Below are 12573 nucleotides of genomic sequence, written 5' to 3' on the forward strand. Positions count from 1 at the left end.
AAGGTGCATAGGTTTGCAGTCTGTGTTTACAACTGTAGCTTTCATAAGCATAACCAGATGGCGCATGTGTTTACGACAGTAGTTCATGTAGACATACCCAGCAGTTATGTTGCATTATGCAGGATTAGCTAGCTTGAAATAAAGCGTTCTTTTGTTATGTTAGCTGAAACGGTACGGCCAACTTAAATACCTAATTCAATGCCATCTCGTTTACACACACACACATACGTGTATATATATATATATATATATATATATATATATATATATATATATATATATATATATATGCTCCAAATTTGTCGACCACCCTAGGCAGGGATGAACATCTGGGTGGATTGCGGACCGACTCCGTGACTAGGATCCGAACCCTGAGCTGCCCGTGAGCGCTTCACAATTGGGAGTGCATACCAATACAGTCTACATTCAGGTTTCGGAATGATATCACCGAGGGTACTCCGATACCTCCAGCAGCAGTAATATGGAACGTCGGCCTCGTCTCTCCTTCAAGGAGGATCACGGGACCCAAGTATTCTGTCCCCTAGCAACGGCTCCTCCTCCCGAGCTAGCGCCACAGGACCCCAGTCACGCAGGGCCTCACCATCCCCTTTCTTATACCAGCAACCATAAGATTACTATTACATTCACCCCTCTTCTGTACCATCAGTAGTAACGATTCATTGTCAGCTGAACACCTCTATCTATATTGATATTATTAATTATGTTTTTCATGTGTTAATACCTTTCTGAAAGTCTTCACATTCCAATAGAGTGTAGTCATATACACCCGTAATAAAATGTAACACTAGTGAACTGCGAATCAACAGATCTCGTAAGTCCTTTATCGATGTTGTTTTCGTAATATGTTTTAGCCACAGACACAAATATGTACAGTGCTTTGAGCAATGAAACAAATAGCACAGCTTATCATTAATTTACTTGTAAGATGATAATCTATAGATTATTAATGGGTGCTGGTTTCCCGTTGGCAATGACTTGCTAGTACTAGCAGAGCTACCTGATTTTTTGATATTTAGATGATAACAATAAGTACTGTACTTAGTAATGGTTAATATTTCTCTTTATAGAAACTAAGTAAAATGTTTGTTCGTGAAGGTGAAACGAAACGTACTTTGTAAGCTAAATAAATCACTCAAGTAAGTCGACAGATTCGTGTTCCGAGGTGAATGTTTCTTAATACGGAGCGTCTTTGTGAGTGTTTAAGTAACTGAATAGCTTTGTTCATTAGTTCATTTAAAGGGTGTGAATATGCATGCACGTGTTCATTATATATTATGGCATTGGCTACATATGCTGGTAGCAATCTGTGAGGTGTTTCCTGCGGTTATTGTGTATTTTTTGTTTGTGAAAAAGCGCTGTTTGCCTCTTGTAAACGTTTGAATATATTCTTCACATTTTTATTTCATTTTTATAGTTGCTTTAGTGTTTTATGAATATTTTAGCCAAAAAGTGCTTCCGATTAACGGGGTCAAGACGTAGGCCGTGTTGTAAATACTGCGTCCGAATGCTTGCTTTTACGTATATTATATAAGATACATGGAACTATTTTGTTGTCACATGATTATTGATTACTTCTATCGTATAATTGACTTTAAGATTGAAGGTATTCATATAGATATGTAATTATTAAGACATTAACTATGAATGTGTTGGAGGAAAAAAAAAACTTTAGATGAGGGAGAAACTATTACTATCGTTACATATCGCACTCTTTTGATTAAGTTGGGAATAGTGCTTATGTAAGTACCGTATATGAAAGTATGTAAATACATATGTTTTACTAGGATCTGATGAAAAGTATTACAGATAATCTGTGCTTAACGTTCGTCAGTTGTTGATGTCATCCGCCATACTGGACTGGCAGCTCCCCGCGAGACAACTTCCGGCTCACGTTGCATCTCGTTGTGTCATTCCTTGACTTTAGAAGTCCTTTGAGACTTAATTGTATCGATTCCAAATGTCTGGAAACAATTGTGCACCGGATTCCTGGGAGGCGGCAGCTGACGACAACGTGGGTACTCTTTCTTCCAACTTCACTACATTGAACGTGAACGCCCCGGTCTTCATCCCCAACGTGAATGCACCCGAGTTCGTACCGAGCTTTATGAAGGAAGGGGGCCAGACCCAACCTGCGGCGCCAGGTGAGTACGTCCAATCCACACCAGGGCTCCGGCACGAGGCTAACAACTGAACCACTTGGGTAACGGGATGGAGGGAGGAAGTAGGTCATATGTTGTCCGGTAGTTTTGGTGTAGGGGTCATGTTACCAGCTGGTGTCTTGGTAACTGGCTTTCTTCCTCCTCCTGGTGCCCTCTACTACATCCCTCGGCTTGCTGTGCACTACACCCGCAGTGCTATTGGTGCTGGAAAATGTTGGATTGATTATATATCTAGTTTATTTGCGTGCCTTGGATTGTTTTTGTGTTAATGGAGAGTTGAAAGTAATCGTCCAGGTCCATAGGTTGTAACATACTAATGTCTACAATTATGCAAGAGTCAGATTAGTGGTGTGACCTGATGTATAGTGGAGGAAACTTACTATGGATGTGTTGATATTTTTGTATATATTATTAGTTTAGCAACAAGAGACCAGAGGAAAAGGGAAACACAAAATAAAAAAAAAGACCATCTTTTCTGGAATCTGTGGATTTTGGACTTTGTATGCATGCCTTTTTAATAGCTTGTGATGAAGGTATGTCAAAACTTTATTATTGGGAGAAAAGTAATCGAATAAAGCAGTGTATGCCATACATTTTGCCTGAGAGAAGCTGGGAGAGCAGTGTTTGATAAGAGATTCATAGCTAATCTAAGAAAGAGTAATTTTATCTTATTGGTGGTTTCACATGATCAATCTTCCTCTTAGATAGTGAAATAGTAGAAGTTATTAAACTATTTCTCAAAAAGAATTGGTGAAACAATCAAGATTTAGATAATACAGGCTTACCTTTCCCCATAGGCAAATTATAAGTATGGTGGGAGCATATTGATATAATGATTGAAGGGCTAAATCCCAGGTGGTGATGACCACCATTTGCAGTATAGTGTTTTGATGCTTTAGCTTTTTCATAGCGTTCATTTTGTTCTACATGTCCTCATTGCTTCTGAAGATGTTTGAGTAATTTCATTACGACGTTTATGATACTCGTTGGTTTATCATTACTGATCTTGGGCCATTCTTAATACTACAAGCATGGTTGAATGATGATACTGTGATTGATAGTTGTTTGTTTATTCTACTTCAGTGCATACACAGGAATAACACACAGAACAGAATCTACAGATATATATGATGACCTGTTGACACATTGATCTCAGCCCAGCTTTATTATGACTCCTTGTGATGATAATGTAGGTTGATAACTATCAACAGTAATTCAACTAAGTGAATATATATATCTTTCTTTGTGGATAATGCCATACATTATTATTTCTTCCCATTTTTTTGGGACAAATTAAGAATTTTTAATTTTTTTTACTCCTTTTGTGCATTACAAGTTTCTTGACTTCGTTCCTGATTTCTTCAGAAATTTGTATTCAAGCACATTCACTATTTCTTTCTTATTCACCTCCAGCTTCTTTCTTCTTCAGTATATTCACGTAGGTGCATTGAAATTTATCCTTAGGGCATTGTTCTGACCTACATCTATGTCTTTTTGTTCAAGTTAGGGACAGTACACAAATACACTCATCAGTCAAGGATACAGAATGTTAGGAAGTATTTTATAATGATTTTACAAAAGTAATGTAATTTCTTCCCTCAGAAGAATGTTAGTAAGTATTTTATAATTTTACAAATGTAATTTCTTCCATCAGAGAGAGAGAAGAAGGAATGCAGTTATGATTTCATTCATTCAGTGTATATTATGTTGATTAAGTCGGATACATCATCTACAAAACTATCAATCTTCGTGTTATCATCACTCAATGACAGTAATTTTAGTAATGAGGCTGGGCTGAGATCGCTGGGTTGACAACTCTCATCATTTCACGTGTTTGTATATTTTATATTTTGTTTATATATATATATATATATATATATATATATATATATATATATATATATATATGTGTGTGTGTGTGTGTGTATATATATATATATATATATATATATATATATATATATATATATATATAATAGCTGTTTCCTGCGTCAGCAAGGTAGTGCTAGGAAACAGACGAAGAATGGCCCATCCACTCATATACACATGTATATGTATGTACATAATTGTATGTGGGTGGGTTGGGCCATTCTTTCGTCTGTTTCCTTTCGCTACCTTGCAAACGTGGGAGACAGCGAATAAGTATGATAGATAGAGATAAATAAATGTACAATAATGCCCACATACACACGTATACATATCACCCTATACATACATGTACATACACTTGCAGACATTACAGACATACATATGTACATATTCTTGCTTGCCTTCATCCACTCCTGTGTTACCATGCCCCACAGGAAAATAGCAGCCTCTCTCCCAGGGGGCCAAACCATGCCTTAAAGCCATTCTATTTCATTCATCTACTATTATACTATGAAAGTGTTTTTTTAATGGCTTCAACAAGTTTGTGGCATAATTCCATGTTGTCCTCTGGTTGCTCTGTCATTTTGTCTCGAAATGTTTGAGCTCTGTGTTCCCGGTCTGTTTTAAAATCATTTAGGTTGTGATCATGTCATCCCCCTTTCTTTTTTTGTCTATGGTGGAAAAATTTAAGCCTCTTAGCTTCTCCTCATAACTCAACTCCCTTAATTCATGTACTGCCTATGTTACCTGTCTCGACATTTTCTGTTAGTTTTTCTAATAACCTATGTGTACAACATGGGGAGGAAGTTATTACTCTCATAGGGCTTCATCTCAAACATTCATTACTATCATAGAGCTTAGACTTTTATATCGTGTCTCCAGTAACTTAGTCCTTAGTTGTTCTGTTCCCTTCATCCACTAAACTTAGCATATAAAAGTACTTCATTACATCTTGTAAACATTTTGTACATTATCTGGTAAGATCTTTGTGCTTCTCAAGGTACTTGAGAAGCATATTCTGGTTTTGGGCATATTTAGGATAGGAACATCTTGTTAAATATATCCTTATTCATATACCTAGAAGTTATTCTAATATTTGTCAGCAGACTGTTTGTCTCCTTAACTTTTGTCCTAATGTTGGACTCTGGTAAAAGATTGGGATGATGTTGACTCTTAGGTAATTTTCACACACACACAGTCCTAAAGCTTATGTCCTGCTAGATGATAGCCATATATAAGCCTTCTTTTACTTTGCTCCATTCAGTATGTATGAAAGTAGAAATAATTGTTAAGCAAGCTGTCAGTGATCGTATCATCACTTAACTGTGATTTTAGTAATAAGGATGGCTGAAGATGAATGATAGTAAAGTAATGAGTATGTATGATATCACTACAAAGTCATAATGAAATTACATAGACATCCTCCAAGGCAATGAAGACATTTAGAATAAGATGGAATTTATGAAGCAGGAAGAGCACTGAAACATTATACTGGAAATGAGGTGGTGTCATAATAAAGATGGGCCAGGATGATAATGATAAACTAATAAATTATATCAAGACAAATGTCATTGAAACAACATAAGCTTCTTCAGAAATCAGTTCTCCAAAACACTATCATGTTAAACAAGAAGGTGATAGCAGCATCAGGCTCCCCTGATGGTGTCAACACGAATTTTAGTGTTCACTGTTATCTTACCAGTACTTTCCCACCATGAGATCTATATTTCTCAGTTGGATTTATGGATTTTGTGGTTGATTTCTTTCATTTTCTGCTTATTCAAGGCCCTGTAGTTTATTTGGCAAAATTATATAAATAAAACAAGGTATTTAATTTCAAGATTTAGATGTAGTAAGCAGCTATAGGGGAAAAATTGCTTCATAGTTAAACTTTGGTAGTTTTAGTTTCATTAAAAGAATATGTGAAATAACTGACTTAAGAATGTGGTATTCATGTTCCAGTTTAGACCTCAGCTTGAAAGATGAACAACCATCTGCTTTAGATTGGGAAACTTCATTTCCATCCCCTGGCAGGATGAAGATGTCGCTTTATATTAATGATCATTATCTTTAATGTGAATGAATACTTGTTGATATTTTAGGATCATATATGCTTGCTCCGTTATGCATACAGTGCAGAAGTGGCACATGCAGTAGGCTGTAGGTAAATTTTTGCTTAATTGTGTTGTTGCAGATCCGCCTCCAGAGCCTTTACCAGGGACGCCAGAAGAGCCAACCATGATAAACAATGATGGAGATATTCCTGCGGATTCATGGGAGGAGGCAGCTGATGCTGCTACTCCGTCACCTTCACGTGAGACCCCTCCAACACCTCCCACCCCAGGCACACCAGATGAGGATGATGATGAAGACAGTGATGAATTAAAGAAACCCAAGAAAAAAACATTAGATGAAGATGATTCCTTGCCCAAAAAAGAACCGGTCAATGTAATTTTCATTGGACATGTTGGTATGTATTATACGAGACTCATCAGAGAAAGAATGTAGTGAAGATCAAAGTAATATTAGTATAGGAAGTCAGAAGGTACTGAGTCTTATACATCATTTGCTGGATAATACGTACATACAGTGTATATATTTAGGATTTTTGGGGCTTGGCTGTTGGTAGGGAGAGTTTAGATGCGATAATGCAATTTTTGGGTATGGAGGGTTCGGAAGTTCTCAAAGTCTTGAGTAATTATGTGTACTTGTTCCTATATTGAGTTATCATTTTGGTTAACTGGATGCTTTCACTCGTATGTTTGATATCAGGCACACTGTATGTGAGTTCAAATGTTTCTGGACTCTGCCTGCAAGTGGTAATACTGTGAGCAAGAAGATGCCTTCGGCAAAGGTGTGTCATGATCAGCATATTGAAAGAGTATTTTGTTGATAACCCTCTTTCTTTTAAGAATTCCACCCTGCACTACTTTTACATGGAGTGCAGTGGAGTGAGTAGCTTCTTCACCATGCCTGGGTTGGTTTGATATGTAATTTATTGTTGCTCCACAGTTTTTCATCATGTACAGAGAATGGTTTTTGAAGCATGAGAGACCAAACCAGTAGTGCTTTTGTATTTTGGCCTCTTGCATCTGGTGTGTGGTTGGTACATAAAAGTTCCAGCAGACAGGTCTCATGCGGAATTGAGAGTTGAGCTGGTATCATTTGTTGGTCATGAGTGCTATCATGATTTCTTGGAAATTAGCCAAGATGTCATTTATGATTTACTCTTTAGAGAATGTGAAATTATTTGGAAGTCTTGAAACAGATTGGATGTTATTCTTTGATTTGTTTTCCATAGCACAGCAAAGTGGTCTCCATTGGTAGAGTAGGCCATTGTAAAACCTTTTATTTGTAAATTGTTATTTATTTATTTATTATACTTAGTCGCTGTCTCCCGCATTAGCGAGGTAGTGCAAGGAAACAGATGAAAGAATGGCCCAACCCACCCACATACACATGTATATGCATAAATGTCCACACATGCACATATACATACTTATACATTTCAACGTATACATACATACACATATATACACATGTACATGATTCATACTTGCTGCCTTCATACATTCCTGTCGCCACCCCGCCACACATGAAATGGCACCCCCCCCCCTCCCCTGCACATGCACGCACAAGGTAGCGCTAGGAAAAGACGACAAAGGCTACATTTGTTCACACTCAGTTTCTAGCTGTCATGCGTAATGCACCGAAACCACAGCTCCCTTTCCACATCCAGGCCCTACAAAACATTCCATGGTTTACCCCAGATGCTTCACATGCTGTGGTTCAATCCATTGACAGCACATTGACCCCGGTGTACCACATCATTCCGATTCACCCTATTCCTTGCACGCCTTTCATCCTCCTGTATGTTCAGGCCCTGATCACTCAAAATCTTTTTCACTCCATCCTTTCACCTCCAATTTGGTCTCCCACTTCTCCTCGTTCCCTCCATCTCTGACACATATATCCTCTTTGTCAATCTTTCCTCACTCATTCTCTCCATGTGACTTAACCATTTCAATGCACCCTCTTCTGCTCTCTCGATCACAAACTTTTTATTACCCCACATCTCTCTTACCCTTTCATTACTTACTTGACCAAACCACCTCACACCACATATTGTTCTCAAACATCTCATTTCCAACACATAAACCCTCCTCTGCACAGCCTTATCCATAGCCTTGTATCATCATATAAACTTTTTTTTTCCTCAGATGCAGGCAAATCAACAATAGGTGGTCAAATAATGTACTTGACAGGAATGGTTGAAAAGCGAACCTTGGAAAAATATGAGCGGGAGGCGAAAGAAAAGAATAGAGAGACTTGGTACTTGTCATGGGCACTTGACACAAATCTTGAAGGTAAAGTATGTTTTTGTGCATCATGCTGGTTTTACTTACACTTAATGTGGATTACAGAGGTGTGGAAGTATACGAGAAGGGGAGGTAATATCATATGCTTCTTTCGTTATTTATATTTATTTATTATACTTTGTCGCTGTCTCCTGCATTAGCGAGGTAGCGCAAGGAAACAGACGAAAGAATGGCCCAACCCACCCACATACATGTATATACATACATGTCCACACATGCACGTATACATACCTTTACATTTCAATGTATAAATATATATACATACACAGACATACATATATATATATATATATATATATATATATATATATATATATTATCCCTGGGGATAGGGGATTAAGAATACATCCCATGTATTCCCTGCGTGTCATAGAAGGTGACTAAAAGGGGAGGGAGCGGGGGGGCTGGAAATCCTCCCCTCTCTCTCTTTTTTTTTTTTTTTTTTTAATTTTCCAAAAGAAGGAACAGAGAAGGGGGCCAGGTGAGGATATTCCCTCAAAGGCCCAGTCCTCTGTTCTTAACGCTACCTCGCTATCGCGGGAAATGGCGAATAGTATGAAAGAAAAAATATATATATATATATATATATATATATATGTGTGTGTGTGTGTGTGTACATAATTCATACTTGCTGCCTTTATTCATTCCTGTCGCCACCCCGCCACACATGAAATGACAACCCACTCCCCCCCCCCACACACGCGCGTGAGGTAGCGCTAGGAAAAGACAACAAAAGCTACATTCATTCGCACTCAGTCTCTAGTTGTCATATGTAATGCACCGAAACCACAGCTCCCTTTCCACATCCAGGCCCCACAAAACTTTTCATGGTTTACCCCAGATTCTTCACATGCTCTGGTTTAATCCATTGACAGCTTGTCAACCCCGGTATACCACATTGTTCCAATTCACTCTATTCCTTGCACGCCTTTCACCCTTTTGCATGTTCAGGCCCCAATCGCCCAAAATCTTTTTCACTCCATCCTTCCACCTCCAATTTGGTCTCCCACTTCTCCTTGTTCCCTCCACCTCTGATACATATATCCTCTTTGTCAGTCTTTCCTCACTCGTTCTCTCCATGTGACCAAACCATTTCAATACACCCTCTTCTGCTCTCTCGACCACACTTTTTATTACCACACATCTCTCTTACCATTTCATTACTTACTTGATGAAACCACCTCACACCACATACTGTCTTCAAACATCTCATTTCCAACAAATCTACCCTCCTCCGCACAACCCTATCTATAGCCTGTTCCTCACAACGATATAACATTGTTGGAATCACTGTTCCTTCAAACATACCCATATTTGCTCCGAGATAACATTCTCGCCTTTCACACATTTTTCAACGCTCCCAGAACTTTTACCCCCCTCCCCCACCCTGTGACTCACTTCTGCTTCTATGGTTCCATACGCTGCCAAATCCACTCCCAGATATCTAAAACACTTCACTTCCTCCAGTTTTTCTCCATTCAAACTTACCTCCCAATTGACTTGTCCCTCAACCCTATTGTACCTGATAACCTTGCTCTTATTCACATTTACTCACAGCTTTCTTTTTTCACACAATTTACCAAACTCAGTCAGCAGCTTCTGCAGTTTCTCACCCGAATCAGCCACCAGCGCTGTATCATCAGCGAACAGCTGACTCACTTCCCAAGCCCTCTCATCGACAACAGACTGCATACTTGCCCCTCTCTCCAAAACTGTTGCATTCACCTCCCTAACAACCCCATCCATAAACAGATTAAACAGCCATTGAGACATCATGCACCCGTGCCGCAAACCGACATTCACTGAGACCCAATCACTTTCCTCTCTTCCTACTTTTACACATACCTTACATTCTCGATAAAAACTTTCCACAGCTTTCAGCAACTTGCCTCCCACACCATATACTCTTAATACCTTCCACAGAGCATCTCTATCAACTCTATCATATGCCTTCTCCAGATCCATAAATGCTACATACAAATCCATTTGTTTTTCTAAGTATTTCTCACATACATTCTTCAAAGCAAACACCTGATCCACACATCCTCAATGACTTCTGAAACCTCACTGCTTTTCCCCAATCTGATGTTCTGTACATGCCTTCACCCTTTCGATCAGTACCCTCTCATATAATGTCCCAGGAATACTCAACAGACTTATACCTCTGTAATTTGAACACTCACCTTTATCCCCTTTGCCTTTGTACAGTGGCACTATGCATGCATTCTGCCAATCCTCAGGCACCTCTTCATGAGCCATACATATATTGAATATCCTCACCAACCAGTCAACAGCACAGTCACCCCCTTTTTAAATAAATTCCAGTGCAATACCATCCAAACCTGCTGCCTTGCCAGCTTTCATCTTCTGCAAAGCTTTCAATACCTCTTCTCTTCTTTTGTATGTCTATGTTTTGTAGGATTGATGGAAAGGTTTTTTGCTTAGGTCTCTATCTGTAAGAAAACAGTGTTTAGAAGGAATTTTGATATCAAGATAGGAAAACAATTAATTAAGTTGGATTTCTTAATAGGTTGGTTAGAGTTGGAGAGAATGTATGATATGCCTGCAGTAGTACATAAATAGGGCTGGTCAGTATTTGGTAATAGTTAGTGTAGGAGGTGGTATATGTAAGAACAGTAATTATTTTTTTTTTTACTATTCTTCTGAGCAGTTGTTTTGAAAATGAAATTGAACTTTGTTGAAACGTGAGTTTCCTAAGTTTGGAATTGAGGATGATTGAATATGAGACTGCATCCAGGAACTGAAGATAATTGATAACGAGAATGCATCTGTTGGATTAAGACGTCAGTATTGGAGGCTGTACATACGAGTTTTGGAGAGGTACAACGTGGAGAAAGTTTTTGGAAGGGAAAAAGAGTCTGGAAGGAAAAGCTGATATGCTTGAGAATAGTAACAAATGTAGAATGAAGGTTGTAGAGTCTTCACTTTTTACTTCTCTCATGACCATTGCTTCTAATGAAGCATATACAGGTAGAAAATTCTTACCTTCTGGCAGATCCCTCATGCAGATGAAGAGTAATGATTCTAGAGCAGGACCCTACAGCACTCCACTGGTGACCTCAACTGACTTTGAGAAGGCTCCTGTCTACCAGTCCAGATACAGATAATTCCCCAATTTCCCGTTTTTGTTTGAAAGGTTCATATCACCTGGCCTCTTCTCTCCAAAAACATGCCTCTTAGGAAGACCGTCTGTTGTTAAGCACCCCTTCCTGGTCTGCTTTCGTACAGATATGATGTTTGCTCTTTTCCACTCCTGTGTACTTTGCCTGTGTTCAGTAATATCTTGAACAGTATTTCAAGTGGTTTATCAGGTGTATCCACAGACATTTTCAGTACATATAGTGAAATTTCATGAGGACTATGAGGCTCAATGGTCAAGAACCTTGATTATTCTTTTTGTGACTTTTCCAGATTTATAACCGCCTCTTATAACTACTACCCTACTCTGTGTCATTGGTGTATGAGTTGTATTGTTTTCTGCTCTGAAAAGATTTTTGAATTTGTCATTCACTTCATTACTTACCCTTGCATCATTTTCCACAACTCTCCCCTCTGAATCCCTTAGCCTCTGGTGAGCATATTTTGCTATCCCTATACTTTAATGCTCATTACTTTAGCCTCCTGCTTGCATAACTTTTGCCCTTCACGTTTTACATTGATTTTTTGCTCATGTCTTGATTTTTCCCTTCTAACAGAACGCGACAAGGGCAAAACGGTAGAGGTGGGTAGAGCGTATTTTGAGACAGAACAGAAACACTTCACGATCCTGGATGCTCCAGGTCACAAAAGTTTTGTGCCTAACATGATTGGTGGTGCCTGCCAAGCTGACTTAGCTGTTTTGGTAAGTAATATTGATACTGTGCTGTTTTCTGCTCTAGTTTAAGACTGATAGAATTTTAGCATATTCCACATTCCATTTTTGAAGCTGTGACATGCGAGAATATGATTGCAGAAGGTTAGTAGTTTTAATGTATGACTTTTTTTTTTTTTTTGTCACATTGATGGTCACAGCTTTCTCAGTACTAGTATGTCAGCTCCATTAAGGTCTAGTACACATTCATCTCAACTGATTCTTGGATTATAATTATTCCCATATGTAAAAATTTTTATTTTATTGCATGCAT

The 12573-nt window shown here is 38.5% G+C and overlaps 1 protein-coding gene across 4 annotated transcripts in view; it reads left to right on the forward strand.

Moving 5' to 3' along the window:
• Positions 1-1848: 1848 nt before the first annotated feature.
• Positions 1849-12573, forward strand: part of eRF3 (eukaryotic translation release factor 3) — a 35415-nt gene continuing 24690 nt past the window's right edge. Inside the window, exons 1-4 of one of the 4 annotated variants that reach the window (XM_071659592.1) lie at positions 1849-2162; positions 6244-6519; positions 8270-8416; positions 12145-12290. In XM_071659592.1, coding sequence (XP_071515693.1) covers positions 1979-2162; positions 6244-6519; positions 8270-8416; positions 12145-12290 — 753 coding nt within the window. In that variant the 5' untranslated portion in view covers positions 1849-1978. Of the gene's footprint in view, positions 2163-2266; positions 2394-2564; positions 2714-6243; positions 6520-8269; positions 8417-12144; positions 12291-12573 lie in introns of those variants that run through there. The other 3 variants (XM_071659593.1, XM_071659594.1, XM_071659595.1) reach the window with 3 other exon arrangements.

This window comes from Panulirus ornatus, chromosome 68, assembly GCF_036320965.1.
Source record: "Panulirus ornatus isolate Po-2019 chromosome 68, ASM3632096v1, whole genome shotgun sequence".
Classification (NCBI taxonomy): Eukaryota; Metazoa; Arthropoda; class Malacostraca; order Decapoda; family Palinuridae; genus Panulirus; species Panulirus ornatus.